The sequence below is a fragment of the Tenrec ecaudatus genome, chromosome 10, assembly GCF_050624435.1.
Source record: "Tenrec ecaudatus isolate mTenEca1 chromosome 10, mTenEca1.hap1, whole genome shotgun sequence".
In the NCBI taxonomy this organism is placed as follows: domain Eukaryota; kingdom Metazoa; phylum Chordata; class Mammalia; order Afrosoricida; family Tenrecidae; genus Tenrec; species Tenrec ecaudatus.
The window spans coordinates 78,202,039-78,229,855 of record NC_134539.1 but is presented as its reverse complement, the minus strand read 5'-3'; the positions used below and the strand labels follow the sequence as shown (position 1 = coordinate 78,229,855).

Here is a 27,817-nt window from a genome sequence, read left to right as displayed (position 1 = left end):
TCAAAGAGGCATATTTGCTCTTTGACACTTTAAAAAGGTCTTGTGGAGCAGATATGCCACATGTTCTTTGATTTCGCGACTGCTGTCAACACAGGCATTAATTGTGGGTCCAAGTAAAGTAAAATACTTGCTCACTTTATTCTTTGCTCTCTTTATCTTGATGTCTATTGGTCCAGTTGTGAGGATTTTTGTTTTAGTTACACTGAGATGTAATTAATTCTCAAGGCTGTAGACTTTGATCTACGTCAGTAAGAGCTTTAAGTTCTCTTGGCTTTCAGCAAGCATGTGCCTTTCTTGATTTTAACCCATGTTAAACAACTGATTGATCTGTGTACAGGTCCCACATAAGCACCTTAAATATTCTGGAATTCACATTCTTCACGGTGTTATCTATAGTTTGTTATGATCCACATGGTCAAGTGTCTTCTTGCATAATCAATAAAGCACAAGTGAACCTTTTTTTAGTACTCTGCTTGCTAGATCCATCTGACATCAGCTGTGATATCCCTCGTTCCACATTCTCTTCGTTCCACATTCTCTTCTGAATCCCACTGGAATTTTTGGCAGTTCCCTGCCAATGTACTGCTATAACTGTTATTAAATTATTTTCAGCCAAATTTTACTTGTGTGTCACTTTAATGATCCAGTTTGATAATTTCCATGCTTTGTTGGGTCATCTTTCTTTGAATGGACACAAATTTAGGGATCCCTTTTAATGGTTGGTCAGATGGCATAGGCTAGTGAGTACTTCCACTGGTGAATCCAGTTTTTGAAATTTCCATCGGTATTCTGTCAATTTCTGAAGCTGAAAGTCAACTAATTCTTTTTGGTACTGACTCTGTTCTGTCCATCTTTTTTTTAAAGAGTTTCATTTGGTGTGCGTTTAAATAATTAATTAATTTGACACATGTGCACAATCTGGTAAGTAGAGTAACCTGTTATGTTTACATTTTCTTCTTCACGCATTCTCTTTTTTTAAGTTTTAAAAAAATCATTGGGGCTCATACAGCTCTTACCACAATCCGTATATCCATCTATTGTGTCAAGCACATTTGTTGCCATCATTTTCAAAACATTTTCCTTCTACTTGAGCCCTTGTTATTGGCTCATTTTCTTTTTCCTCTCCCTCCCCCATGCTCCCTCCCTCCTTCATGAACCCTTGATGATCTATATAAATTATTATTTTTCTTTTTTTATCAATCGTTTTATTAGGGGCTCATACAACTCTTAAATTATCGTAATCCATTTATACATCAATTGTGTAAAGCACATCTGTACATTTACTGCCCTCATCATTCTCAAAACATTGGCTCTCCACTTAAGCCCCCAACATCAGGTCCTCAGTTTACCCCCTCCCTCCCCACTGCCCCCTCCCTCATGAGCCCTTGATAATTTATAAATTGTTATTTTTCATGTCTTACACTGACTGATACTTCCCTTTACTCACTTTTCTGTTGTCCGTCCCCCTGGAAGGGGTTATATGTAGATCATATATATGTATCATGTAGATTATTGGCTTCCCCTTCCATCTTCCTTGCATCCTGTATCAATACACATTTTGCCCCTAGAATCCTTCAGCATTTTAATTCAAGGCTTAATTTTTTTCTAGTCTCATCTGAAATCCACTTTGGGTTTTGCTGTCTCTTTAATGACCTTGCTTTCCTCATGTGTAATGTTCTTGATGTCATCCCACAATTCATCTGATCTTTGGTCATTAGTATTCAGTATGTCAAATCTGTTCTTGAGATAGTCTCTAAATTCAGGTGGGATATACTTAAGATCGTATTTTGATTCTCTTGAATTTGGTTTAATTTTCTTCAGCTTCACCTGAATTTTCATATGAACAGTTGATCTGTTTCATAGTGTTCACTGGCATTATTTTGACTGATGGCATTGCCCTTCTCTATCATTTTTTTCTCACAGATTTAGTAAATATGAGTCCTGTGTGTTCCAGCTGGCGAGGTCCATGGGTATAGTTGCCATCTATGTTTTAAAAAGGATTTGCAATGAAGAAGTTGTTAGCCTAGCAAAATTCTGTCATCGATCTCCAACTTCATTTCTTTCACCAAGACCATATTTTCCAATTACTGATTCTTCCTCTTTGTTTCCAACTTTCTCATTCCAATCACCAGTAATTACCAATGCATGTTAGATCAATTTCAGACCTAAGACCTTAGTAAAATTGTTCCATTTCTTCATCATTGGCTATAGTGGTATGTAAATTTGATTAATAGTTGTATCAACTGGTCTTTCTTATAGTGGTATATAGATAATTATCCTAGAATACAGAATTGTACTTCAAGATAGATCTTGAAATCTTTTTGTTGATGCACGTGGTGCCGTTACTCTTTAAATTTGTCGTTCCTAGCATAGTAAACCATCTGATTGATTCAGAATGGCCAATTTTGTTCACTAATGTCTATGGGATCTATCTTCACATACAGTCCCCATTTCAATTATGAAAGCATGTTGGCAGCTGTTGTTCCCATTCTTAGTTGTAAATGAAAGTCTTGAGAGCTTTGCATCCTCTGTGTCTTCACGTTCAACTCTGCTTGGAGGAGGCATCCCTTCCCTGGGCATAGTTGAGTGCCTTCCAACCAAGGGGCTCACTTCCAGCTCTGTCAGACAGTTCCTCCCCTCTTTATAAGGTTTTCAGTGGCTACACCTTGGAAGTGGACTGCCTAGTCTTCCCAGTCTTTTCTTAGTCTAGAAGCTCCCCTGAAGCTCGTTCCCAGTGAGTGACCCTGCGAGTATTTGAAATACCAATGGCTTAACTTTCAGCTTCACAGTTACACGCAAAACACCACAGTAGGACAGACTGAGAGATGGACTAGCTATTTCTCCCTTCAGATCTACCAGTGTTAGATGTGTGTTTTTAGGTGTCTTGATAAAGGGTGCATACATTTGGTTTGGTTTTTATTAGCAGCAACATTTCTATTTTTGTCTTTCTGTGAGTTTATTTTTGAGGTTTTTTCCCACATTTTATTAGGGGCTCACACAACTCTTATCACAATCCACACATATACATACATCAATTGTATAAAGCATATCCGTACATTCTTTCCCCTAATCACTCAAAGCATTTGCTCTCCACTTAAGCCCTCTGCATCAGGTCCTCTTTTTTCCCCTCCCTCCCCACTCTCCCCTCCCTCGCAGCAACATTTCTTAGTATGTAAACAATGATGTTTTTCGCGATGAAACATCTTAGATGTGATGAAATATAGTGACCGTCCTCATTTTTTCAGACTACCTGATTGGCATAGATAAACATCTTGTACTTTCGTTTTAAAATTTTTACTTAGAACATCAAGTTCCTTAAAGTAATGTAACAGGATCCTTTACAGAATTTTAAACAAATTGCTTTGTATATTCGGTATTTTGCTTTAGGATAATTGAAAAAATAGCTCTGTTGGAGCTTAGTTAAGTGTGTAGTTAAAAAGAGTAAATTTACCTTTTTTGCTTTCTCATTTTTTCAGGAGCAATAGAGAATTGTGGACAATTCTGCTTGGAAGGTCAGCTCTGAGAGAGCTGGTAAGTGATGGTATATATTGAGTGTATTCATCAGTTTTGTCTTAATCATTTTATTAGGGCTCATACAACTCTTATCACAATCCATACATAAATAAATTGTGTAAAGCACATTTGTACATTCATTGCCCTCATCATTCTCAAAACATTTGCTCTCCACTTAAGCCCCTGGCATCAGATCGTCATTTTCCCCCCTTCCTTCCCCGCTCCCCCCTTCATCAATTCTTTATGTAGCTTATAAACAATCAAACAAAAACCAAATGTGACTGCTGTTGAGTGAATTCTGACACATTGTGAACCTGCAGGACAGCATAGAACTGCCTGAGGCTATACATTTTTAGGGGAGCAGGTAGTGTCATCTTCCTCCTGCCAAGCAGCTGGTGGGTTTGAACTGTTGACCTTAGGGCTAGCAGGTCAATGCCCAACCCACTATACCACCAGGCATAGTAGCTTAGATTACTAAAAAGCCTGCTTTGTCTTAGAAGTAAGTAAACATTTTTAATGCTGAAAATTTGATAAACATGTGTTCCCTACTTCTGTGATAAAATCAGAATACACTTTGTAGTTTAGCTGCTGGAATTTTCTAACTCTCGGCTTTTCTTTGTATCTCAATGATTCCTTTTCTGAAAAATTACCAGTGCTGCTTGATTGGCTACTACAGATAGGGGTATAAATGTCATTTTACTTCAGCCTAGGAAAGATCCTTAGATCTTAAGTATGTAATCCCTAAAGGGTAATTCTTCTTGTTGCCCTTCAGCTTGACCTTGTAAGGATAAAATGATACGATGACATTCAGTTACTACTATAATTGTTATTATTAACATAGTGAATGTTATACCCTTTTAAACCTTTCACATTTTTTATTTGCCTCCTTTAGAAGTGTATCTTGAAAGAGAAAGAAATTCTGTAAAAGTTTATTTACAAGACATGAGTGTTAGACAGTTAGCTTCTGCATATTTAACACTACAAGAACAGCAAATCAATTACAATCTAGCTACTTGATGGTAATTAGGGGACCACTAGAATATTTATCAAGATTTTTCTTAACGTGGTGAAATTGTTACAGTGTTAAGTATAGAAAAGCAGGCTACACAATTCCATATTCAAAATGAGTTCAATTATGAAAATTGCATATTAAAAAGATTCAAAGCAATATATAATCTTCAGTGTGATCCTAAAGACTGATTAAATTGCCTTTATAAAATTGCCTTCTTCCTTTCCAGAATCAGATTGAGGCAGAACTGAATAAACATTGGCAGCGACTGCTGGAGGGGCTTTCTTACTACAAACCTCCCAGGTATGACTGTCCCATGTATCTGCTAGAAAAATCCCTCTGAGAAAGCTGGTGGAGGTGAAGCTTTCTCATATATATATATCATATAAGGTGACTCCTTATGTATGGTATTGTTGGGGTATGTAGATAAGAGAGAATACTATTTCGTTACTAGCGGAAAAAAGTAGGGCACATTTTTCTGTCCATTGAAAGAAAGGAAATTTTATTCTAGAAAACAGTGTTGTAGAGTTAAGTTATGTCACCCTAGTGTCTGGGAGTAAGGAGTTACTAACTATTCAACCAATAGTTTCCTAATATTTACTTGGGGCTCACCCTGTTGGTGTGAGACAGTGCGGACGCTGAACAGTCTCTCATAAGAAAACCATTAAGTGTGCTGCCACCCAGCGGATTCTGACTTGTGGTTCTACTAGAAGACAGTAGAACGGTTCCTTAGGGTTTCTGAGATAGCAAATCTCGATGCAAACAAACAAGCCTCATCTTTCTCCCACAGAACCGCTGGTGAGTTTGAACTGCTGAATTTGTGTTTAGCAACCCCGTGCTTAGCCACAACATCACCAGGACTCCTTGAATAGTGATAATCGCAGTTGACATGTACTTAGTGTTTACTATGTACCAATTATTAACTCTAATCATTTGCCGTAGAAGTAATTTAATTCTCAGCACAGTCCTTTGAGATGGGTTTTAGTTTTTTTGTTTTTTGTTTTTCCTTTTTTTTGGGTAGATACACATATTGGGCAACAATGAAAACAAGGAAAAATAAAGCATAGAGTTGTTTTTAAAAAGGGAAAATATAGCTTTCAGAACTAGGAAGTTTTTGTTTTTTTTCCCCATCCTCCTATTTATATTTGCATGTACATGTCTTTGTCTAGACCTCCATGAATGCCCTTTGACTCCTAGCTCTTTACTCCATCTCCCTTGACTTTCCTCCTGCCCTACTACCATGCTTCGTCACCACCTGGGCTAGAGTATACCTCTTCTCTACGCAACCTTACCCTTGATCATTTCCCACCAGGCCTGCCACTCCCCCTTCTCTACCATTTGGGGTCCCATGTTTTTCCCTTGTCCCTGGGTTTGTTAACACCACTTCCTTACCCCCCCTACCCCCAGACCCCAAGTCCCCCCGGAACTGTCGGTCCCGTTGTTTTGGAAGTTTTTTTTTTCTAGAACTAGAAATTTATCTTAATTCCTCATTCAGATATCATTTTATTGCCCATTAGAATTCCCATGCCAAACTTATTTTCCTTATACTTCTGAACATCTGTTGAATTTATTACATCTTTACTTTCGAGTTTCTTTCTCTAGATTAGTGAAGAACTTTTTCCCCTTAGTAATCCTGCCCTTGTGATTACTTTGACGTAAATCCCAGACATATTTTATCTGTAAATACTTCACTGTATGTCTAAAATATATAGTCTTAAAAAAAATAAGATAGGCACATATTAGATACCCTTATTATCATTGTTTCCATTTTACAAATGGGGAAATTGAGACACGGGTTAAATAACTTGCCCCAAGTCACACAGCTAGTAAGTGGTAGAACCAGGATTTGAACCTGGCAGTCTTGCGCCACTGTCTGCGTTCTTAATCATTCTGTGTTACTTCTTCTGGAGCTTACTGTTTATTCTTAAAGTAGCCTGTATGTTGTGGATTTCCTGTGGAATGTGATTCTCTTAAAAAAATCCAAAAGCAACAACATACGTTAGTTCACAGAAGGACATCTGTTGCTCTTAGTTTATTTTTTTTAAGAGCAGATTTCTCTTTGCTATAGCATGTGTTTTTAAATCTAATAAACATATTCATGTTTTAAACTAAATTTGAGACTCTCTTTGAATCTAAAAAGCTTTTTCTGTAATGGCCTCTTTCTGTTCCAGAATTTAGCCCAGGCTACCACATTGCATTTAGCCGTCACAACGCCTCAGTTTCCTATGGGCTGTGACGGTCTCCCATTCCTTCCTTATGCTTTGTGACCGTCACAGTTTCAAGGAAGACTGGTAAAGTATTTTTAAGAGTCTCCTCAATTTAGATTTGTCTGAAACTTTTCTCTGCATCAGACTGGGTTTATGTGTTGGGATATATACATAGGTGAGATACATTCTGATCCCATTATATCAGAGGGGTCATGATAGCCACATGAGATCCCTGATGATGGTGATGACCTTGATCCCTGGGATCAGTTTCTTCACTGTAAACTGACTTTCCCTCTGCCCTACTCCCCTGCTGCATAGAAGTCAATAACTAGCATGGTCCATCTGTAATGTGGAATTAAATGCAACCTTCCAGAGAAGATCTATCTGTTTGTATTATTTGGAGTTCTATATTTTTTTCTCCCTTGTTTAATTTATTCATTATTAATATCAGATGGACTTTGTTCCAACTATGACCATTGGGAGCTCTTTTAGATTGACTTCTGTGTCTTTTTTTTTTGACATACATGTTTTGAGTATAAACCGACCTGAATATCATCCAAAGCACCTAATTTTACCACAGAAGCTGCATTAAAAATGTGCTGAAAAACTTGGCTTATATACGAGTATATATGGTATTCCTATTCTTTTGTTTTTTGAACACTTATTTTCTGACAAGATGTACCAGATTCATCTTGTTTATCCCCTGCCCCAGACAGACCTAGAATCAGTCATTTCTCCAAGGAGTCTTGATGTCTTTTACTGGAGAATGATAGAAACCATTATCTCCAGACATTGAGGTGCTCACTGCTACTGGCGTGTTATAGCTTTTAGGCTCTCTGAGTAGACAGAGCTAATAATACATGTATGTGTACTAGTCGACCTGGTTTTAAATATCAACCAGACTTTTTAATAGCTGTGGGACTTTTGGTAAGTTGCTTTTAATCTAAGTGTTGGCAGTTCCATTTGTAAATGGGGATAGTAGTATTCATCTTGAAGTAATAGATAGATATAAGGATCAGAAATAATTAGTGTAATCGTATATATCTTTAAGTAGTTGACGTTATTATAACAGTAGTTTGTAACACATGTAGTATATTTATTACTTAGGAATAATAAATGTTTTTGATAGGAACTATAAAGGTGAACTTGTTTGTGTGTGTGTATGTGTATATTTCGTAGGCACTTACAGGCAGAAAAGGTCTGTAATAAAAATATCTTGTAGTATTTTTATTTTAAACCTCTAGAGTTATAAGAATGAGGAAATGATTCATTGTTCTTTTTATAGTCCAAGTTCAGCTGAAAAAGTGAAAGCAAATAAAGAGGTAGCTTCAGCACTGAAGGAGCTGGCTTTAAGAATCAGCAAGTTTTTGGTGAGTAAAAATTAGCACTGGACTGGCTCCATTCATTTGCTACAGTGTGAATAAGCATGGTTGCATTGTTAGTTGTGGTTAGTGAAATGCGGTTTATTTTAATTTAGGAGCTTAATTTGAGCCTGTGTTTGAAAAAATGTCCAGTGTGGCCTAGTTTGTATTTAAATTGACCAGTTTGTGTTTGAATAGTATGGGGTAGCCCCCCCCCAAAAAAAAAAACCAAACCATTTAAAAAGGCTTCACTGGATGGCGCTTTTGTAGTACGAAGTCTTCCTGCTAGACAAACATCGAGCAACTTGCTCTGAGTTAGTGTACCCAATGGTGTCGCCTGGGAAGGTTCTCTCTGGTCACAGTGAATTATTTTCATAAAAGCAGTTTCTCTCGAATCTCATTTTTTGTGATGGCTAATTTAAGAGAACAGCCTGCAGCTATGAAATTTTGTTTCCTGCTTGGGAACAATGGTGCAGAAACTGTTGTGATGTTGAACACAGCTTACAAGGACAGCGCTATGAGAAAAACTCAAGTGTACGAGTGGTTTTCTCATTTCAAAAAGGTGAAATGTCGTTTGATGACAAACCATGTTCTGGACGTCTGTCAACTTCCCTAATGGAAGAAAATGTCAACTCCTAGTGCATTTGGAGTTCCTTCCACCAGGTCAGACTGTTAATCAAGCTTTCTATCTAGAGCAGTAGTTCTCAACCTTCTAATGCCGCAACCCTCAAAATACAGTTCCTCATGTTGTGGTGACTCCCAACCATAGAATTATTTTTGTTGCTACTTCATAACCAATTTTGCAACTGTTATGAATCATCATGTACATATCCGATATGCAGGATGTGTTTTCATTGTTACAAATTAAACATCATTAGACATAAAGCATAGTGATTAATCACAAAACAATATGTAATTATATATTGTGAAATATTTGTGTTTTCCGATGATCTTAGGCGACCCTTGTGAAAAGGTCAATCTTTCAACTACCAAAGGGGTCGCGACCCACAGGTTGAGAACTGCTGATTTAGAGGTTCTGGTAAAATTGTGTAACTGTGTGTGACAAAAAAGGCCTCATTTGTGGCAGACGGGGGACTGGTTTTGCCACTAGGACAGTGCACTTGCTCATGCAGCCATCTCAGTGTGCCAGGTTTTGGCAAAAAAGAGCATGCCTTACCCCACACACCTTACTCACCTGACCCTGCTCTGCGCAACTTCTTTTTGTTCGGCAAATAAGGAGGGACATGAAAGGACAGCAATTTGACAATGTAGAAGAGGTTAAGATAAAAACGAGGGGTTTCTCTATCCAGATGTGTTTGAAAAATATTTCCCAGAATGGAATCACAGTTTTAACAACTGTATTAAGTGTAATGGAGAGTACTTTGAAGGTGATAAAACTGTTTTGAAAAAAATTTAAATACATAGCTTTGGGAAAAAATTCCGTTTTCGTGGGGTGGGGTAGCCCCTCATATTTAAGTATTCTCACTTAAATCTGGAAGCCAGTTCATACCTGTTGTTGTATTGATAATATGAATAAGGACACTTGCTTCTGGCATCATCCTGTCAATTGCATGTCTATTTTTCTATTCTTTAGGTTTGAAATTATGTTATATGAAAAATTTCAAAAGGAATTCTATTTGTTTAATCCCTGTGTTCATTCCAGAGGACAGATCATCAGAATGCTTTGCATTCTATTTATGGTTTCTCAGCTGATGTGGCTCTTCTTCATTATAAACCTGTACATTTCAGGGTCTTGATGAAGAACAGAGTGTGCAGTTACTTCAGTGTTACCTTCAAGAGGATTACAGGGGTACTCGGGGCTCATTGAAGGTTTGTGATTATATCCAGCTCCCATCCCCAGCCTTTATTGCTTTTAGATCTTTGCTACCAGTTCTTTGCAACAGAGTTAAGTGATCAGATATGATCATTTTCAGAAAAGACTTTGTAAAAACTTACAAAGCCAATCGGCTTCAAGCTGATGTTTGTCCTTTGGTTTTGGGAGTGGGGAATAGATCAAAGATTGACATGTTAATCATAGATCTTATGATGTCAGAGCTGAAAAGGACTTGTCTAGGCCCTCATTTTACACATGAGGGAATGAAGACCAGAGCTGAGAAAGGGATCTGGGCTTAGATTTGGATATCCTTAGGTAAAAACTGTTTTCAGAAATGAATCACAATTAAAATATTGAGGGGTGGAAATAAAGATATGTACCTTTCACATTGATAATTGAATGTTGCCTAGAAGATGGCTTCTTGACTATTGGTTTTCCTTCAGACGGTAATACAAGACGAGAGGCAGAGCCAGGCCTTGATTCTGAAGGTTAGTAGTCACCATCTTCATTCTTTGATATACACTCAGACAACAGCTTCTTGACTTTGTTCTCCTTGATCAGTTTTTGACCTTTGACTCTTCTGTTGAGTGAGCAGTGAGGTCTTAATGAAGATGCATATTGATTCATTTATGAAATGCCTATTTACCCTACTGACTCAGGCTTAGGAATTTATCCAGAAGGTAATCTTTCATCATTGGTGGATAATCTTTCATCATTGGTGGTGAGAATTGATTATAGATATTTTTTCCCCTAGATCAGTGGTTCTCAACAGTTCCTCATGTTGTGGTGCCCCCGCACCATAAAATTATTTTCATTGCTACTGCGTAACTGTAATTTTGCTACCTATTATGAATCGGGTGACCCCTGTGAAAGGGTGGTTCAACCCCCAAAGGGGTTGTGACCCACAGGCTGAGAACCACTGCTCTAGATCTAAATTCAGTAGAATTAATTTGTTTCTTTATTTCTCTACCCTTTCCTCCCTTAATCCCCGGCAACAATTTGACTTAAGAGCTTATTTTAAAATAGAAATTTGACCATCGATTATGAAGTAATACCTGATTTGCTATTCACTGATAATAAAATATCTTAGTTATAGCAATTAATACATGTATCAGTGATATTTTTATATTTACTTTAATATTTTTTTACCTGCCAGTTTATATATAGCATTGTATGTTACTTAAATGCTCTGAAAAATGGTGATAGAAAATTTGCGTGAAAACTTGTTTATATGATGAAACAGTAATTCTGTTTGTCTTGCATGTTTTAATTTGGTAACTTAGTTTATGGAGATTTTTTACTTTTGGACTAAATAGATATCCATTTCTTTCTTTTTTTAAATATATATCCATTTCTGTGATATTAACCCAACTTTTTACATCTTTAAGTGATGATAAGCAAAGGTATAATTGAGTATCTTTTTTGTAAAGATGAGTAAGAGATTTTAATTCTTTGAAATTTTCCAGATTGCAGATTATTACTATGAAGAAAGAACATATATTCTTCGTTGTGTCTTACACCTTCTTACTTACTTCCAAGATGAAAGGCACCCCTACAGGGTGAGCTCATTTAGGCTTCTTGCCTCTCTTTGCCCTGTATCTTCAGCCCTTTTAAATTATTCTATGTTAATCAAATTCACCTTAAATACTTATCTCTTACACTGTAATTTATTCTTTTGATTTTTTAAGGTTGAATATGCAGACTGTGTTGATAAATTAGAGAAGGAGCTAGTTTCAAAATACAGGAAGCAGTTTGAAGAGCTTTATGAAACTGAGGCACCGACATGGGAGTCACACGGACACCTCATGGTATGTGGTACTGTGCCCGTAATTCTTTTTTTTTTTTTAATTTTAACAATTTATTGGGGCTCATACAATTCTTTTCACAGTTCATATATATACATACATCAATTGTATAAAGCACATCTGTACAGTCTTTGCCCTAATCATTTTTTTCTCTTTTCTTCTTTTACATTTTATTAGGGACTCATACAACTCATACCACAATCCATACATATACATACATCAATTGTATAAAGCACATCCATACATTCCCTGCCCCAATCATTCTCAAGGCATTTGCTCTCCACTTAAGCCCCTTGCATCAGGTCCTCTTTTTTTTCCCCTCCTCCCTCCCCCTTCCCCCCTCCCTCATATGCCCTTGGTAATTTATACATCGTTGTTTTGTCATATCTTGCCGTGCCCGTAATTCTTAGGGCTGGCGAACAGAGAGTCTCGAAATAGGCCCAAGTATTGATAGGAAATGAATGCATGCTAAAAGTGATACTTCATTTCAGTGAGAAAAAGTTGTATTATTTCCTTTGTGGTGTTCGAGCTACTGGATAAGCCACTGAAAAAATAAAAAGCTGTATTTCTTAATGTCTCCCCTTGAAATGAAGTTGAGATATATCAATGAGCTAAAGGAAAAACAAAGAAAACAACTATTAAAGCACTAGAGGAAAGCGGAGTTTTTATTTATGTTTGGTTTTGATTGGGAAAGGTTTTGTTAAGTGTACTTTGGAAATAATTTTTTAAATAAAAGACGAAGAAGATAAATATAACAGCATCAAATTAAGAAGCCTGCAAGGTAAAGTGAAAAATGTTTTTAAAAAAGTCACAAGGTCAGCGCAACAGAAAAGGTTAATAACTTTAAAATATATAGTCCCTTTAAATTAACAAGTAAAGAAATAAACAGTCCCAGAGAAAAATGAGCAAAATAATGAAGATTCATGAAACCAATCATTTTGTGCTCCATAAATATAAACAGATACAAATCTTAATAGAAAGTATGATACGATCTAAAATTTTTAAAAGCACATTTTTTGTCAAGTAGTTCCAATTTAGGAATTCATCCTGTAAATACTGTGTATTAATGGGAAATGTCCTGTAAATGTAGTCTCCAATTCCCCTAATTTCATTGAAGTATAATTTATACCCAAAATATATTTAAACGTGCATTTAATGAGTGTTGGCTGTTGAATATCACTTTATACAGTCAACATTAGCATGATCAGTATGTAAAGCATTTCCCAGACAGTTGTCCTTTGCCGACCTGTCATCAGTCTCTGTCCTCTGTCTCCAGCATCCGTGCGTCTCCTTTCTGCCATTATGGTGTTACCTTTTCTGGACGTCCCTACAATTAGAGCCATAGAATATATAGTCGTTTTTGGTCATCTTTCACTGAGCACAGTGCTTTGAGATTCATCTGTGGTGTAGCATGTACTACTTCATTCTTTTTTTATGGTTGAATAATATGCCATTGTTTAAGTTTACCATAATTTAGCCATTCACTAATTGATGGACATTTGAGTTTTCATTTCTTTTTGCTATTATGAACAATAGACTGAACTTTAACTTACAGGCTTTTCTGTTGACACAAGTTTTCATTTATCTGGGTAGATAACTATTTTCATTCATTTCTGATCTCTACTATTTCTTCCTGCTTACCTTGGATTTAATTTGGTCTGTGTCTGATTTCTTAAGGTAGACCTCGGCTGACCTTAGAGCGTTTCTAATTTAATAACTACAAAGTTTGTTTTAAGCTTTGCTTTTAGCTGCATTTCACAAATTTTTATATATTATCTGTATCACTCTATTGAAATAATTTTTGCGTTATGTAGAAATGTGTAATTTCCAAACATGGGACATTTTCTTAACTAGCTGATTGTTAGTAGGTTTTCATTTGATTCCAGTATGGTTAGAGAACATACTATGTATAATTTCAACATTTTAAAATTTCCTATCCCCTGCTTTGTGGCTCAACATATGATCTGTCTCAGTGAATGTGTCATGTACACTTGAAATAATATGTATTTGACAGTAATTGAGTATATTGCTCTGTAATGTGAGTCTTGACAAAGTGTTCAGATCCCCTTGGTCATTGGGGATTATTTGTCTTGTTTTATTAATTATGTGGCATTAATTTCAATGGTAATTGATCGATAATTGCCTAAATGCCCATCTAAGCGGACTGGTTAAAATAAATTTGAATATTTCCATACAGTGAAGTACTTTGCAAATTTTAAATAATGAGGATCTGATTGCCCATTCTGTGGAAGATCCGCTGCAGTAAATTACTTTGCAGCTCTCTAAAGAAAGCAAAATAAGGAAATCCCTCATATATTCTACTGTAGGAAATGTTTAAGATCTGTTGTTAAGTGGAAAAAGCAATTTATTATCAGATTTAGGAATATGTTGATAGAAAGGAAAGAAGAATGACTATTCTTTAATTTTGCTTTTTTGTTGTGTTTTCTTCATTGATTGTGCAGACTGAGCGCCAAGTGTCTCGCTGGTTTGTTCAATGCCTTCGGGAACAATCCATGCTGCTAGAAATCATTTTCCTTTATTATGCTTACTTTGAAATGGTACCAAGTGACCTGTTGGTGTTGACTAAGATGTTTAAAGAGCAAGGATTCGGTAGCAGGCAGACCAATAGGCATCTGGTGGATGAGACCATGGATCATTTTGTGGATCGGATTGGGTAAGTCTGGATTAATTGAAGGGAATAGAACTTGTACAGTGTTAGATTAGAACATTGATACTCCTGCATTCACGTGACCGAGTGAGTGCACGATAACTTGTCCACAGTAATGGGTAGTGAAATGGATGATCTACCACTTTGTTTCATGTCATACAGTGATGAAAGTCTGGGATTGAGAGGACATATTCTTCTCTGCAATTAAGCATTATATTCTCCCTCTCTTCATCTGAAGGGTTCGTCTATCCATTCCACACACAAATATGGCCAGTGTTGTAGGTCACAGGCAGCTGCTGATGACAGTGATTAATGAGCAAGGCAGATGTGTTCTTGACCTTCTTTGGCAGGGGGTGACAGTGGGTAGAGCCATGTTGTGGTGCCCATTCTTCCTGTGAAAACAACCCTGGCGGTGCAGTCGGTGGAGTGAAAAGCTGGTAGTTGCTCCATGGGAGAATGCTGTGGCGCTTCTTTCACAGAAATGTCTGCCCTGGGCGCCCACGGGGGCCCTTCTACTCTGACAGCATGACTCTGCTTTGGAACCGACTCAATGGCAATGGGTTTGGCTTTTAGCTTGGTCATTCTATGAGCAAAGATACACACCGGAGCAGGAGATAGTTAATGTAGGCCAGGTGTAATTGGAGGCTGTGGAAACCTTGAATACTAGGTCTGTGCTGTCCGTGATGGTAGACTACTGAACACTCGGAAGAAAGTGGCCAGTGTGAATTGTGTGTTGGAAGTTTAAAAGACATACTGGATTTCAAAGACTTGGTACTAAAAGAAAAAAGGGTAAAATATCTCAATAATTTTGTTGGTATTAAAGTGTTGCTTTTTCTTTCTTCTCCAATGAGATTCCAAGCAGCATGTATGAAACTGTAATACTGTGTTTCTTTCCAGCTACTTCAGTGCCCTTATTCTGGTGGAAGGCATGGACATTGAATCCTTGCACAAGTGTGCTCTGGATGACAGGAGAGAGCTGCACCAGTTTGCCCAGGATGGGCTTATTTGTCAGGTGAACTTGGAATAGCGTCTTGTGGAATTTAAGGTTCCTTATCGTTAAATAGTTAGATGTCGCCGATTTGTCAGTCAGTAGCCTACAGAGGTAATGATTTAGACTCCGAGAGTGAGTGTGGTCACAGCTAGAAGTGGTGCAAGGGAAAAGGCCCAGGGACAGAACCGTGGCAGTCTTCTGCCCGTGTGTGGCCTGTGAATGAAGGGGGTGCTGGGGATGCAATAGGTAGGAAAACAGAAAATGAAGAGAGAGTCATGAAAGATCAGGGTAAATTTCCAAAGAGTCTTTTATTTGAAACATGTATTTTATAATCCTCAATTAGGACAATTTAAAATCAGGAACAAACAAACTTGTGGTTAAAGGGAAAGAGGCTGGTACTTTGAAGCCTCTAGAGATGAACGAGGGCTTACGAGCATGAGGAAGAATCCTTTGGAAGGGTCTTGACCCTTTTGGTTTAGTAATGCAGTGGATATCTCTTTCTCCTTAGGATATGGACCATTTGGTGTTGACCTTTGGGGACATTTCTCATCATGCCCCTGTACTTTTGGCCTGGGCTCTCCTCCGTCACACCCTGAGCCCGGAAGAGACGAGCACTGTGGTTCGGAAAATAGGGGGTACAGCCATCCAGCTCAATGCATTTCAGTACTTGACCCAGCTCCTCCAGTCACTTGCCAGTGGGGGCAATGACGTGAGTCCTACCCTGTGTGTGCGAGTCTGGGAACGGGCAAAGCGCGAGCAGAGCTTCCTTATGAGCTATGATAATAGTCACAGTGATGTCAGTCGTAGAGTAACTGTCCTTTATGGAGCGTTTTCTGTGAGTAGACACTGTGCTGCACACATTGTATTGTTTCATTCCTGAACACTTTTCAAATGCCAAATATGCAGGTTTGTTCCTGATTTAAGATCCGGTTCCATTCCTGCAACAGTTTTTACCAGAAGTTGAATACCTCTGTTTTTAATTTCTCAGTATTACTGCATTTTATTATAAGCCTTATAAATCCAACCTTCATTTGTCTTTGAGGCTTGGAAATGTTAAATATGAACATCTAAGATTTGATTAGATTGGAAAATTAATGTGCTGCCATATTGTACATACTGTTTCTTACTGAAGATAAGATAAACTAATACAAACAAACCAGATTGTTGTAAGTGCGGTTCATCATAACTAGAATACATTGTAGATTGAGAACCGCCTGTATAACAAAAAAATTGCCATTTGACTGTTTTTAAGTGTATGATTCTTGCAGCGATTTGAATTACATTTAGTATGTTGTATAAGTATCATCCCTGCATGCACGGTTTTAATTACTCAGTATCTCTTAAGTAATTGCTCCCCATCTTCCCCCACCTCACCTCTTATTAGCCACTTTTTTCTCTGAATTTTCCCGTCCTAAATATTTCATTTAAGTAAGATCATACAGCAGTAGTCTTTGTCTAACTTAGTTCACGTTGCATAATATTTTCAAGGTTCATTCATGTAGCATGTGTCAGCATTTTTCTGTGCAATACACTTGTTTTACAGATTAGGAAATTGAGGCATAATTGACCCCAATGTAGCTAGTAATAACTAGTAAGTTGTGGGTGGGCATAGTTTGGACCTGTTAGGTGGTACTCTGGCTCACAAGCATATTCCTAGAAAATAAATTTGCCCACACTGGGGATTTTTTTGGGGGGGTGGGGGGGGAATGACTCAATTCTAACAGGATAAATGTGAAATTCTCAAGTCCTATGTTAGTGCTTCCTTTGTGTGGCACAATGGCATGCTACTCTGCGTGCTTTAATAGGCTAAATGAAACCGAACCAAAGAGTCCCATTTGTTGGCACTGGTTGAATTATCTAATGGCAGTCGCAGTGCTTACGTCAGCACAGAAATTCTACTCTTTCTCTAGAACAAATATAGTTTTCTTTTACTCCCCTCCCAGACTTTGATTTTTTCCTTTCTTTGTAAAGTTTTGATCATTTTAGAACTGATTTTTATTTTATTCTTGGTTGTACTGTAATTTCATGGTTAGGACAGTTATGAGAATGTGGATTCTCCTCCTGCTTGTTTGCTGGAACTGTATTAAACCCACTAAGATTAGGCTGACTCTGGGGAAGGGTTATTCACGGCCCCCTTTGCCTTTGCAGTGCACCACCAGCACTGCATGCATGTGCATCTATGGACTCCTCTCCTTCGTCCTGACCTCGCTGGAGCTGCACACGCTGGGCAATCAGCAGGTCAGTGTTGGACTTTCATGAGGTCATACTCTCAGTGCCCAGCTTGACAATCATCTCCCTACCGCACCCCCAAACGGCTGATCATCTGACCCTCACTGAGGCGATAATTTGTTGATTGCTGGTTGTTGTTTTTTTTTAGAATGTTGTTGTCATTCTATTTTGGGCTCATACAACTCTTACCATAATCCATACATCCATCCATTGTGTCAAGCACATTTTTACATATGTTGCCATCATCATTCTCAAAACATTTTCTTTCTACTTGAACCCTTGATATCAGCTCATTTCCCTCCTCCCCCATCCTCCTTCACGAACCCTTAATAATTTATAAATTTGGCCCCCATGGATTACTGTTCATTTTTGTTTATTGTATTGTACAAGCGGTACATGTAGGAAAGTCAGAGAATAGTGATCAAAAGAAGAAAGCGCATTCCTTCCACACCAGATAAATTCTGTTGCCATTTTGAAAATGATGTTCCCTGCCAAACATTTTCTGCATGTATGATAAAAGTTTTCTGATGTCACAGAGTTACTATTTTGTAACCTAAACCCAGCAGATCAATCACCAGTTCCCAGCAATTGTCGACTAAGCTTGCTTCAGTCCCTCGCCCAATCTTATTTTTAAGTAAATCCTAGATAGCATTTAACTTCATCTGTGAATATTTCACCAAGTTTTAGATTGATAGCATTGTCACGTCTAAAAGATCGGTGTCTTCATATATTAAATTTCCAAAGCAGTTCAATATTGACTGAGGGCAGTCCCTTGTGTGTCAGAGTAGAACTGTGCTCCATCGGGTTTTCAGAGGCTGACAATTTTCATAACTGGATCTCTAGACCATTCTTCCTCTGGGGGTACTTAATCCTCCAACATTTTGGTTAGCAGCCGGGAAATTGACCACTTACACTACCCAGGGCCTCAGTTGCCTCAGGAATATCATAAATTTATCATAGGTGTATTTGAATTAGGCTCCAAATGAGGTCCATTAATTGGGCGATAAATATTTCAAGTTACTTTGTCTAGAACTGTGGTAGTCACATGTGTTTAAATTTAAATTAACAAATAAATAAAAATTTAAATTAAGTAAAAATTTAAAAAACTCTACCTCCTAGATACATTAGACATATCAAGTACATTAATAGCCATAGTAGCACAAATATAGAACATTTCTATCATCACAGAAAGTGTTATTGAATAGTGCATGCTTATCTCAAGCCGAACAAACTAAAGGAAAAATCCAAACCTCGAGCAGCAATATTAAAAGATTTTGTGGGCAAAATATTGAATGATACAGGAAACACCAAAAGAAGATAGAAGGGGGAGGGGGAAACAGGAAGGGAGGAGGAAAAATGAGCTGATACCAAGGGCTCAAGTAGAAAGCAGGTATTTTGAGAATGATGATGACAACAAATGTACAAATGTGCTGGACACAAATGATGCATGTACGGATTGTGGAAGAGTTGTATGAGCCCCTAACAAATGATTTTAAAAAAAGAAGATAGAAGGAAGACACAGAGGCACTACCATTTCAGAGGTAGCTATGATAAGAACTGGCAAACTGAAGGAAAAAGTCCAAAATTAATGGAGTAACAAGTGAAATGTTTCACCAAATTGATGAAGTACTGAAAAGCACTCACTCTTCTGCCCAGAGATTTAGAAGACGGATACCTGGCCAACTGACTGGAAGAGATCTCTGTTTTTGCTCATTGAAAAGATAGATGACTATACAGAATGCAGACATTGCTGAACAATGACATTCATACCACAAGCAAGGCGGGAAGGTGAGGGAGCATTAGAACTAAATGTGATTGCACAACTCAATCTAAAGGTGATTTAATCATGGGAGGGAGAAAATGCTCTAAAAGTGATTGTGGTACTGATTATATAATTCTTTTTGGTGATTGAATGGCTGAATTGGTTGATATGTGGATTATGTGCCAACAAAATTGTATATAAAAAAATCGGGGGGCTAGGGATGCGACGGCTGCTGGGGGAGAAAAAAACATCAGAATCTTGACAACTGGCCCAGTAGGTAACATGATAAAACGGAGAAAAGGTTGACGTTGTCAGGGAGTTCATTTTTTACTGAGATTTACAATCAGTGCTCGTGAAACAGCAGTCAAGAAAAAAGACATTGCGTCTGGCAAGTTGCATAGACCTATTTAAGATGTCAAAGAGCACAGATGTTACTTTGAGGACTAGTGCATCTGACTCCATGTACTTCATATGCATGTAATAACTGGACAGTGAATAAGGAAGGCAAGAGAACTTATGCATTTGATTTGCGGTATTGGCAAAGAATACCGACAGGATCATGAACTGCCAGAAGAAAAACACATTATCCTGAAGGAAGTCCAGTCCGAATACTCCTTGAGGATTTATCACATGTGAGAAGACTTAAGACTTTGTGGAGAAATTCCATGATCTTTTAACTCCTTTTTCCTACTAACTTTCTGAAGACCCCTTGTCCTGTGGGCATGCTGTCAGGGGAGAGCAGTCCCTGGAGAAAGACATCATGACACCACGGTCAAGTGGAGGGAGGGGCGGGGAAAGAGGAGAGTCCTCAGCAGAGAGGAATGGACACAGTGGCTGCAACAACGCGCTGAAGCATGACAACTGTGAGGTGGCACACGACTGCAGTGTTTCATTCTGTTGTTCATGTGTCGCTGTGCGTTGGAACCAACGTGATGGCACCTGACAACAGCACAGGAGACAGCAGTGCTGGGAAAAGCAGAGAAGACCTGCCGCAAGGTGGATGGGCGCACTGGCTTTCATTATGAACTGAAACCATAACTGCAGTTGTGAGGGTGAACATTTACCATTTTCTAGTATGCAGTTTACCTTGCTACACAACCATCACCGCTAAATAGTTCTAAAACAAATGGTGTACCCCTTAAGCAGTAACTTTCTGCTCGCCCCCTGCCTAGCCCATAGTCGCTACTAACCTATTTTCAGTGTCTACGCATTTATCCTTGTTATTTCATAAACATGAACTCAGGCTGTGATGTTTCACTTAGCATCATGTTTTCAAAGTCTACCCACGTCGTACCTTGTATTAGAGTGGCATGCCTTTGTTTGTGGAGTAACACTTCATTGTACACACGGTGCATTTTATTTATCCATTCATATGTTGGTGATTACTGGGATTGTTTCCACCACAATGGTGTTATTGTTTATTTTTAATAACTGGTGTCTTGTTTTAGAATCATGTTTGGCACTAGAGTGATTAAAATGAGTATTTCTTTATCAGTGGAAAAAAACTGAGGTTGATCTTAATCGAAATACTTAATTTCCAGGGGTCTAGGAACATAGAGTAAGCTCGGTATGCTTTGCCAAAATCTGGTCCCATTTAGATTGATTCTACTGTATAACTGTGGTGGGTTCCCAGGAAATGCAATAGCTTGGCTGCTAGCCAAAAGGGTGGTGGTTAGAGTCCACCCAAATGTGCCTTGGCCCTCTCTCCACTTCTGGGATATCAGCCATTGACAGCTCCATGGGGCACCCTTCTACTCTGACCCCACATACGGAGTTACCATGAGGTAAAACCAACCCCACAGCAATGGACTTGGTCGTCCTAAGGCTCGCTGGGCATTGCAGGAGTCCTCGTACTGGAATGAACAAACGAAAAATGACTCTGCAAGCCTTTGTTACATGCACTGGGTGTTGAGGGTAAAACGGTGGAAGAGACAAGTGCTCTTGCCCCCTAGGAGAGCACTACCGCTGAGTCTAGTGATGGCTTAACCTTTACATGGCATTTTCAAATATGTAGACCATGTCCTAGCACTGTAACTTGATCCTTACTACAATCATGTAAAATAGGTATTGTCACTGTTGTATGATCTCAAGAGTTCTTTCTGGCATACTATATGGGAGTATTTATTAGTGGTTTTGTTTTTAACAGATTATACTTTTTGAAAAACATTAGTTTAACCAAGGAAAATAAACCATTTTCTCTTCCTCTTTTCTGACAGGATGTAATTGACACAGCATGTGAAGTTCTGGCAGACCCTTCTCTTCCAGAACTGTTTTGGGGAACAGTAAGTATGTCTGAGAGAGTCACACTACACTATTCTTGGGAGCAAAAGATTTTATGAAGCCTTACTGTGTCCTATAGAAAACATTTATAAGTAGTCCTCATTAAATCTTCATGAAAGTCTATGAATAAGATGCTGTATGTCGTTTGCAAAAGAAACACTCAGAAATGTGAATTGATTTGACCAAAGTCACACAACTAGAAAGAGACGACACTGGGATCAGGGACCAGGTCTGTCTAACTTAGGTCTGTAGCCCAAATTATTAACCAGTGTGTTATCCTACCCACCATATCTTTTTTCGCAATCAGAATCTTTTAGGTAGCAGTATTCCCCAAACTCTTGAAAGTACTATTGGCAGATCGTACCTGTGTTCTATTGTCGGAGTAGTTTTCTGGTTGGAGTAAGGATTTGCCCTGAGTGAAAACAGTTTCTCACCAGCATTGACGTCAGTCTCCAGCTGATGAATAAGGAAGGGTTCTTTAATGCGATGTCCTAGGGTCACAGCATTCCTGGGAGAAGCTGCTGTGAAGGATTGTTAGTCATGCTGATGGCTAAATGCTGACTTGGTATGGGTGGGTGTCACCTTCGTGTAAACCTGCACAGGTAAACTGTATTGTCTTCCATAGAAAAGATGACGAGGGAGCTGTCACTGCGTAAAACAGCAGTCCTTTTTTTTTTTGTAAAGTCCTGAGGTAATTGTTAATAACTTTTTCTGTAAATACCTGAACATCTTAAGTTATTAGAGAGAAATGATGCCTGCTAAAGGAAAGGCTTGTTTTGGACTTTGTTGTAATTGCTGGAGAGGAGTTGATTGTGGACAATGTGAAAGTAAACAGCTTCTCCCTTTCCCGACTATAGGAACCGACCTCGGGCCTTGGGATCATTCTGGACAGCGTATGTGGAATGTTTCCCCATCTCCTGTCCCCCCTCTTACAATTGCTCCGAGCCCTTGTATCGGGGAAATCCACTGCCAAAAAGGTGAGTTGTTCAGCCCAAAAGAGACTAGGAGGTATTTGGGGGACCCTTTTTGCTTTCCACATTGAAATTCCACTGTTGTGACAAGAGTTAGTCTGGAGTTGAATGAAAGATGCCAAAGATAGCCTCTCATTTCTATGCAATTAAGTAAAAGATTTGTATTTATTAAGTTCTAATTTAGTAGGATATGATAGGTAATATAAAAACAAATAAGAATTATAAAAATTTCTTAGAAGCTAGTTCAAAGGGAGTAATAGATACAAGAAATAACTAAATTAAACCAATGAATGTCCAAATAACAACAACAACCGAAAAAACCCTAGCAAATAATGATGTGAGTGCTAAAAAGAATACTGCCCTGGAGTGGAAACTCTCGTGGGATGAGGAAAGGACTTGATCTGGGTGCTACAGAATGTGGAAACTGAAGAGGAGGGCAGAAGGCAATTTCAAGAGGAGTCCTGACAGCAGACTTGCATGGGGTTTCGGAGTTGTCATGCTCACAATCTGAAAGAGCACATACGTAGATGGGAGAGCCACCCCGCGTGGCCCCTGGACGAACGGCTGACTGGGAACTTTGTGTATGTTGGCAGGTGTATAGTTTCTTGGATAAGATGTCTTTCTACAATGAGCTCTATAAGCACAAGCCCCACGATGTGATCTCTCATGAAGATGGAACTCTCTGGCGGAGGCAGGCACCCAGACTTCTGTACCCTCTGGGTAAGATCACGGGATCCTTGGCTCAGTAGCCGTTTTATGACCACCTCAGTATTGCTGTTTTAACTGTTTAATGCAAGGTGCCTCGAAAGCAGGGCCTTCTCCTTGCCCCCGTGTGTGTTAATTTGTTGGTAAATGCTCATACTTTCTCTCATATGTAATGAATCTCCCCACCCCCACTCTCCCATACATACTTAGGTTGTCTATTTCAAATAACGCGTATAAGGGTAAATCAAGAAGTACTACAACTAGAATTCCTTTCCATGTGTGCATCGGTTTATTCCGAACAAAAGGTGTATGTCTCTGTGGTCAGTGGGGGTTGCAGACAAGTTCTTCCAGTACTGCACTTGTCTTAGTCTGATTAGGGCGCCTTAAAAAAACAACAAAACACAATCAGAACCTGCTGGGCCAGTTAAATCCAGGTACTCAGACCGGCGCAGAAGGTTATGGAAGCTGTTTCTGAGGATTTCATAAGGTGGGACCAGTGAACGTGAAGCTTATTAGGAAGTTTTTTTTAAAAAAAAAAACCTGGAAATTGCATTGCTGAGAAAAAGGCCTGGAACGTTTTGCCAGGGAATTATTTTCCCTCACTACAACATCCCTGTTCATTCTTTGAGAGTCACAAGGGCTACCCTCTGAGAATTTGATCATGCCACAGCCCCCTGATCTTGCCCTTTGAGACTTCTTTATTTCCCAAACTCAAAGAATGTTAAAAAGGAACACGATTAAGTTTATGGAGGATGCAAATCTGCCATGTTGACATGGTGAAAATGAGAGTATAGGATTCTGGGAAAGTTTAGAGCAGTCTTTCCCAAAGTGAGTGATAATCCCCCACCCCGCCCCCCAAGGTGCTAAGCCGATCCATGGGGGGCTGGAGCTGCTATAAGAGCATATACTACGCTTTTTAAAAATCATTTTATTGGGGGCTCGTACAACTCTTATCACAATCCATACACACATCCATTGTGTGAAGCACATTTGTACATTTGTTGCCATCATCCTCAAAACATTTGCTTTCTACTTGAGCCCTTGATATCAGCTCATTTTCCTCTCCTCCACCTCCTTCACTGATGAACCCTTGATGATTTATATATTAATGTCTTACACCAATTGCTGTCTCCCTTCACCCACTTTTCTGTTGTCCATACTCCTGGGAGGGGTTGTATGTTGATCATTGTGAATGGTTCCTCCTTTCTCCCCTCCCCTTCTCCTTCCCCGCCTGGTATTCATCACGACTCTCATTATTTGTCCGGAGGGGTTTTTCTGTCCTGGATTCTTTGTATTGCAAGCTCTTCAGATACCTACACTTTATCCTGCGTTAGAGACTACAGTATAAAAGTTTGCCAGGGAACACAGAGTAACTTTTTTCTGTTAAGGGGGCAGTATTTCAGTTAAGTTTGGGAGCCTGTGGGTTAAAGAGATGTATGGCTCTTTGGAAGTATTTAGACCTAGAAGGGTCAACCTTGCCTTTCCGATTCTTGAGTTTCACAGTGTTCTTACAACTAAAGGTATTCCTGTAATCATCCTTAATTCAGACACATGGAAAGAATCAGTTCCCCAGCTGACACGAGAGTTTATTTTCAATGGCAAAGCAGTAGGAATATTAACTCTTGAAGACAAGGCAGTGTATTTTTGTGTGGTTGCATTGTGGTGTTTGATCAAAGTGTTGCCTCTTTACAGGCTACCCAGACTAGTTTGTTTTCTTCTTTCTTTAGGAGGTCAAACCAACCTTCGCATACCTCAAGGCACCGTGGGCCAAGTCATGCTGGATGATAGGGCTTATCTAGTACGTTGGGAATATTCCTACAGCAGTTGGACCCTCTTTACTTGTGAGATTGAAATGCTGCTTCATGTTGTTTCAACTGCAGGTGAGGCCAGCTGTGGGAGACATCGATATGGGAAGGAGAAGTAGAGATGCTTAAACGATAGATTGGCCATTTCAAGGCCATACATTCAGGACCATCAAGATTGAGATTTGTCTGATTTTAGTCTCAGTGACTATTGGCATTCACACATCACAGAATTCAGTAATTGGCTTATATTAGGCAGAGTGGTATGATCATCACCTCAGTCAATTTTAGGACAGTTTCTCTTTCTTGCACTCATTATTCAGCGATCTTAAAGGAATTGATTTTCGAGGTCACAGGCTGTCTTTCCCTTCAGATGTGATTCAACACTGCCAGCGGGTCAAGCCCATCGTTGATCTGGTCCATAAGGTCATCAGTACAGATCTATCGATTGCAGACTGCCTCTTGCCAATCACATCTCGCATCTACATGCTGCTGCAGCGGTGAGTCCTTGTGGAGAACTCAGCAGTTCTCTCAGTTGCCAGGAACTAGTGGGTGTAAATTATATGGACTGCTCTGTGGGAAACTCCCAGCTAAGGGTTTTTATTGAGAAGGAGTGGTTTGGGAAGAGAGAACTGGAAAATTATTTTGATGGAACAGGTTCTGTTAATGATCTTGTTGAGTACAGTGCACTGTTTCCCACCCAGGCTAACGGCTGTGATCTCCCCCCCTGTGGATGTCATTGCTTCGTGTGTCAATTGTTTGACTGTTTTGGCTGCCCGGAATCCAGCAAAGGTGAGGTGCCAAGTCTTCCCAACTGCCCCACAAGTGTCACGTTTGGTGTGTATGTGAAGAAACATAGACGTTTGACCTGTTTTTTATTCTCCTCAGGTCTGGACTGATCTTCGTCATACAGGGTTCTTACCATTTGTGGCTCACCCTGTCTCCAACATGAGTCAGATGATTAGGTGAGCCAGGTCTCACTCAGAGTGGATAGAGTACACTCACCCTCAGGAGGAGCATGTACACTTCAGGTCTAGCTTACTTTGCTCTACTGGATTTTTAGGGAAGCTTCTCTTTACGTATTTTACTTTCTTTGTTCTTATACCTTGGTGGCATAATGGGTTACGACTTGGCCTGCTAATTACAAGGTCAGTTGTTCAATTCTACTGACTACTCTTTGGGAGGAAGCTGAAACTTTCTGACCCATAAAGATTTATACCCTCCTTTTTTTTAAGTCATTTTATTTGGGGCTCGTACAACTCTTACCACAATCCATATGTGCATCCGTTGTGTCAAGCACATTTGTACATTTGTTGCCATGATCATTCTCAAAACATTTGCTTTCTACTTGAGCCCTTGGTATCAGCGCCTCATTTTTTCCTTCCCTTCCTGTTCATGAACCCTTGATAATTTATAAATTATTATTTGAATTATATATTATTTTGTCATATCTTGCACTGTCCGACGTCTACCTTCACCCACCTTTCTGTTGTCCGTCCCCCAGGGAGGAGGTTATATGTAGATCCTTGTCATCGGTTCCCGATTTATAGCCTTCTAAGGGTTTCTAAAGCCACAGGATCAGTTCTCTTGTGCCCTTTATGGTCACTGTGAATTGGAATCAGCTAAATGGCAATGAGTTTGGTTTTGGTTCGGCTGCTTACCTATTTAGTCCTGTGACTAGAATTTGGAGAGAAGACTAAGGAAAGGTAAAAGAGATACTGGGACATGGGGCAGAGAGTCTGCTCTCTTCTCTCAGGGCATCATCACCACTGGCTTAGAGCCAGAGAGCAAGTGGGAGCACATTCTCAGTGGCAGCCATAGTAGGTACTTGGGAATTTACTTCCCAGCCTAGAGAATCCAGAGACCTTTGGGTCTAGAAAATGGCATTTTTTTCTTAAGCTACCATTACTCAGTGCTTTTCCTTATTTCATGGGCACTGGATCTTGCCCAGTAGACAATTACCATTGATAGGCATCATCCTACTGCCTCAGCATTCTAATCTTGCCCCCTCTTGTTAAAAGACAACAATGTTTCCCTGATGTTTAGTTGATTTTTCACTTTATAATGCACATAATGTTGAAATAAATAAAGCATGATCATAATGTTTGTCCTGAGTGTAAAATCACTCAGATTTGATTAATTCCCTTGAAGAGCTTTCTGCCTTATGTGTGAGCCATCTAGTCAATTAATTGCAGTTTCTTTAAACCTTGTAATTGACCAGTGATTGTTTGCTCTGCCTCTCATTTTTCCCAGTGCGGAAGGTATGAACGCTGGAGGCTATGGAAACCTGTTGATGAACAGTGAACAACCCCAGGGGGAGTATGGGGTCACCATTGCCTTTCTGCGCTTGATTACTACTCTCGTCAAGGTACAATCTGGTCACATGGCCCTGAAATTGTTCTGTGGCTCTAGTCTTGGCTGGAGGCAGAACCGCAGTCCTAGAATACTGAGTTATATCCCTCCACTGCCATCGAGTTGATTTCAGCTCATATTGACCTGATAGAGCGTTTCTGAGACTGCACTTCTGTATAGAAACTCATAGCCGTATCTTTTCCCATGGAGCAACTGTTGGCTTGGAACCATTAACCTTGTGGTTAGTGTCCAACACCGAACCCCCAGTGCCATTAGGTCTCCAGTAGGCACTTTATCTGTGTGAATATATTTAATATTCTCAAGAGAC

General features: G+C 39.2%; 1 protein-coding gene across 1 annotated transcript in view; it reads left to right on the top strand.

Moving 5' to 3' along the window:
- NUP188 (nucleoporin 188) overlaps positions 1-27,817 on the top strand; it is a 54,877-nt gene that overhangs the window by 11,141 nt on the left and 15,919 nt on the right. Inside the window, exons 2-20 of the mRNA XM_075560666.1 lie at positions 3,477-3,531; positions 4,752-4,825; positions 8,015-8,099; positions 9,840-9,920; positions 10,368-10,412; positions 11,391-11,483; positions 11,613-11,732; positions 14,192-14,403; positions 15,295-15,409; positions 15,897-16,097; positions 17,537-17,626; positions 21,596-21,661; positions 22,517-22,636; positions 23,224-23,350; positions 25,063-25,215; positions 25,511-25,637; positions 25,842-25,929; positions 26,026-26,102; positions 27,391-27,505. Of these exons, the coding sequence (XP_075416781.1) occupies positions 3,477-3,531; positions 4,752-4,825; positions 8,015-8,099; positions 9,840-9,920; positions 10,368-10,412; positions 11,391-11,483; positions 11,613-11,732; positions 14,192-14,403; positions 15,295-15,409; positions 15,897-16,097; positions 17,537-17,626; positions 21,596-21,661; positions 22,517-22,636; positions 23,224-23,350; positions 25,063-25,215; positions 25,511-25,637; positions 25,842-25,929; positions 26,026-26,102; positions 27,391-27,505 (2,044 nt within the window). The remainder of the gene's footprint in view (positions 1-3,476; positions 3,532-4,751; positions 4,826-8,014; positions 8,100-9,839; positions 9,921-10,367; positions 10,413-11,390; positions 11,484-11,612; positions 11,733-14,191; positions 14,404-15,294; positions 15,410-15,896; positions 16,098-17,536; positions 17,627-21,595; positions 21,662-22,516; positions 22,637-23,223; positions 23,351-25,062; positions 25,216-25,510; positions 25,638-25,841; positions 25,930-26,025; positions 26,103-27,390; positions 27,506-27,817) is intronic.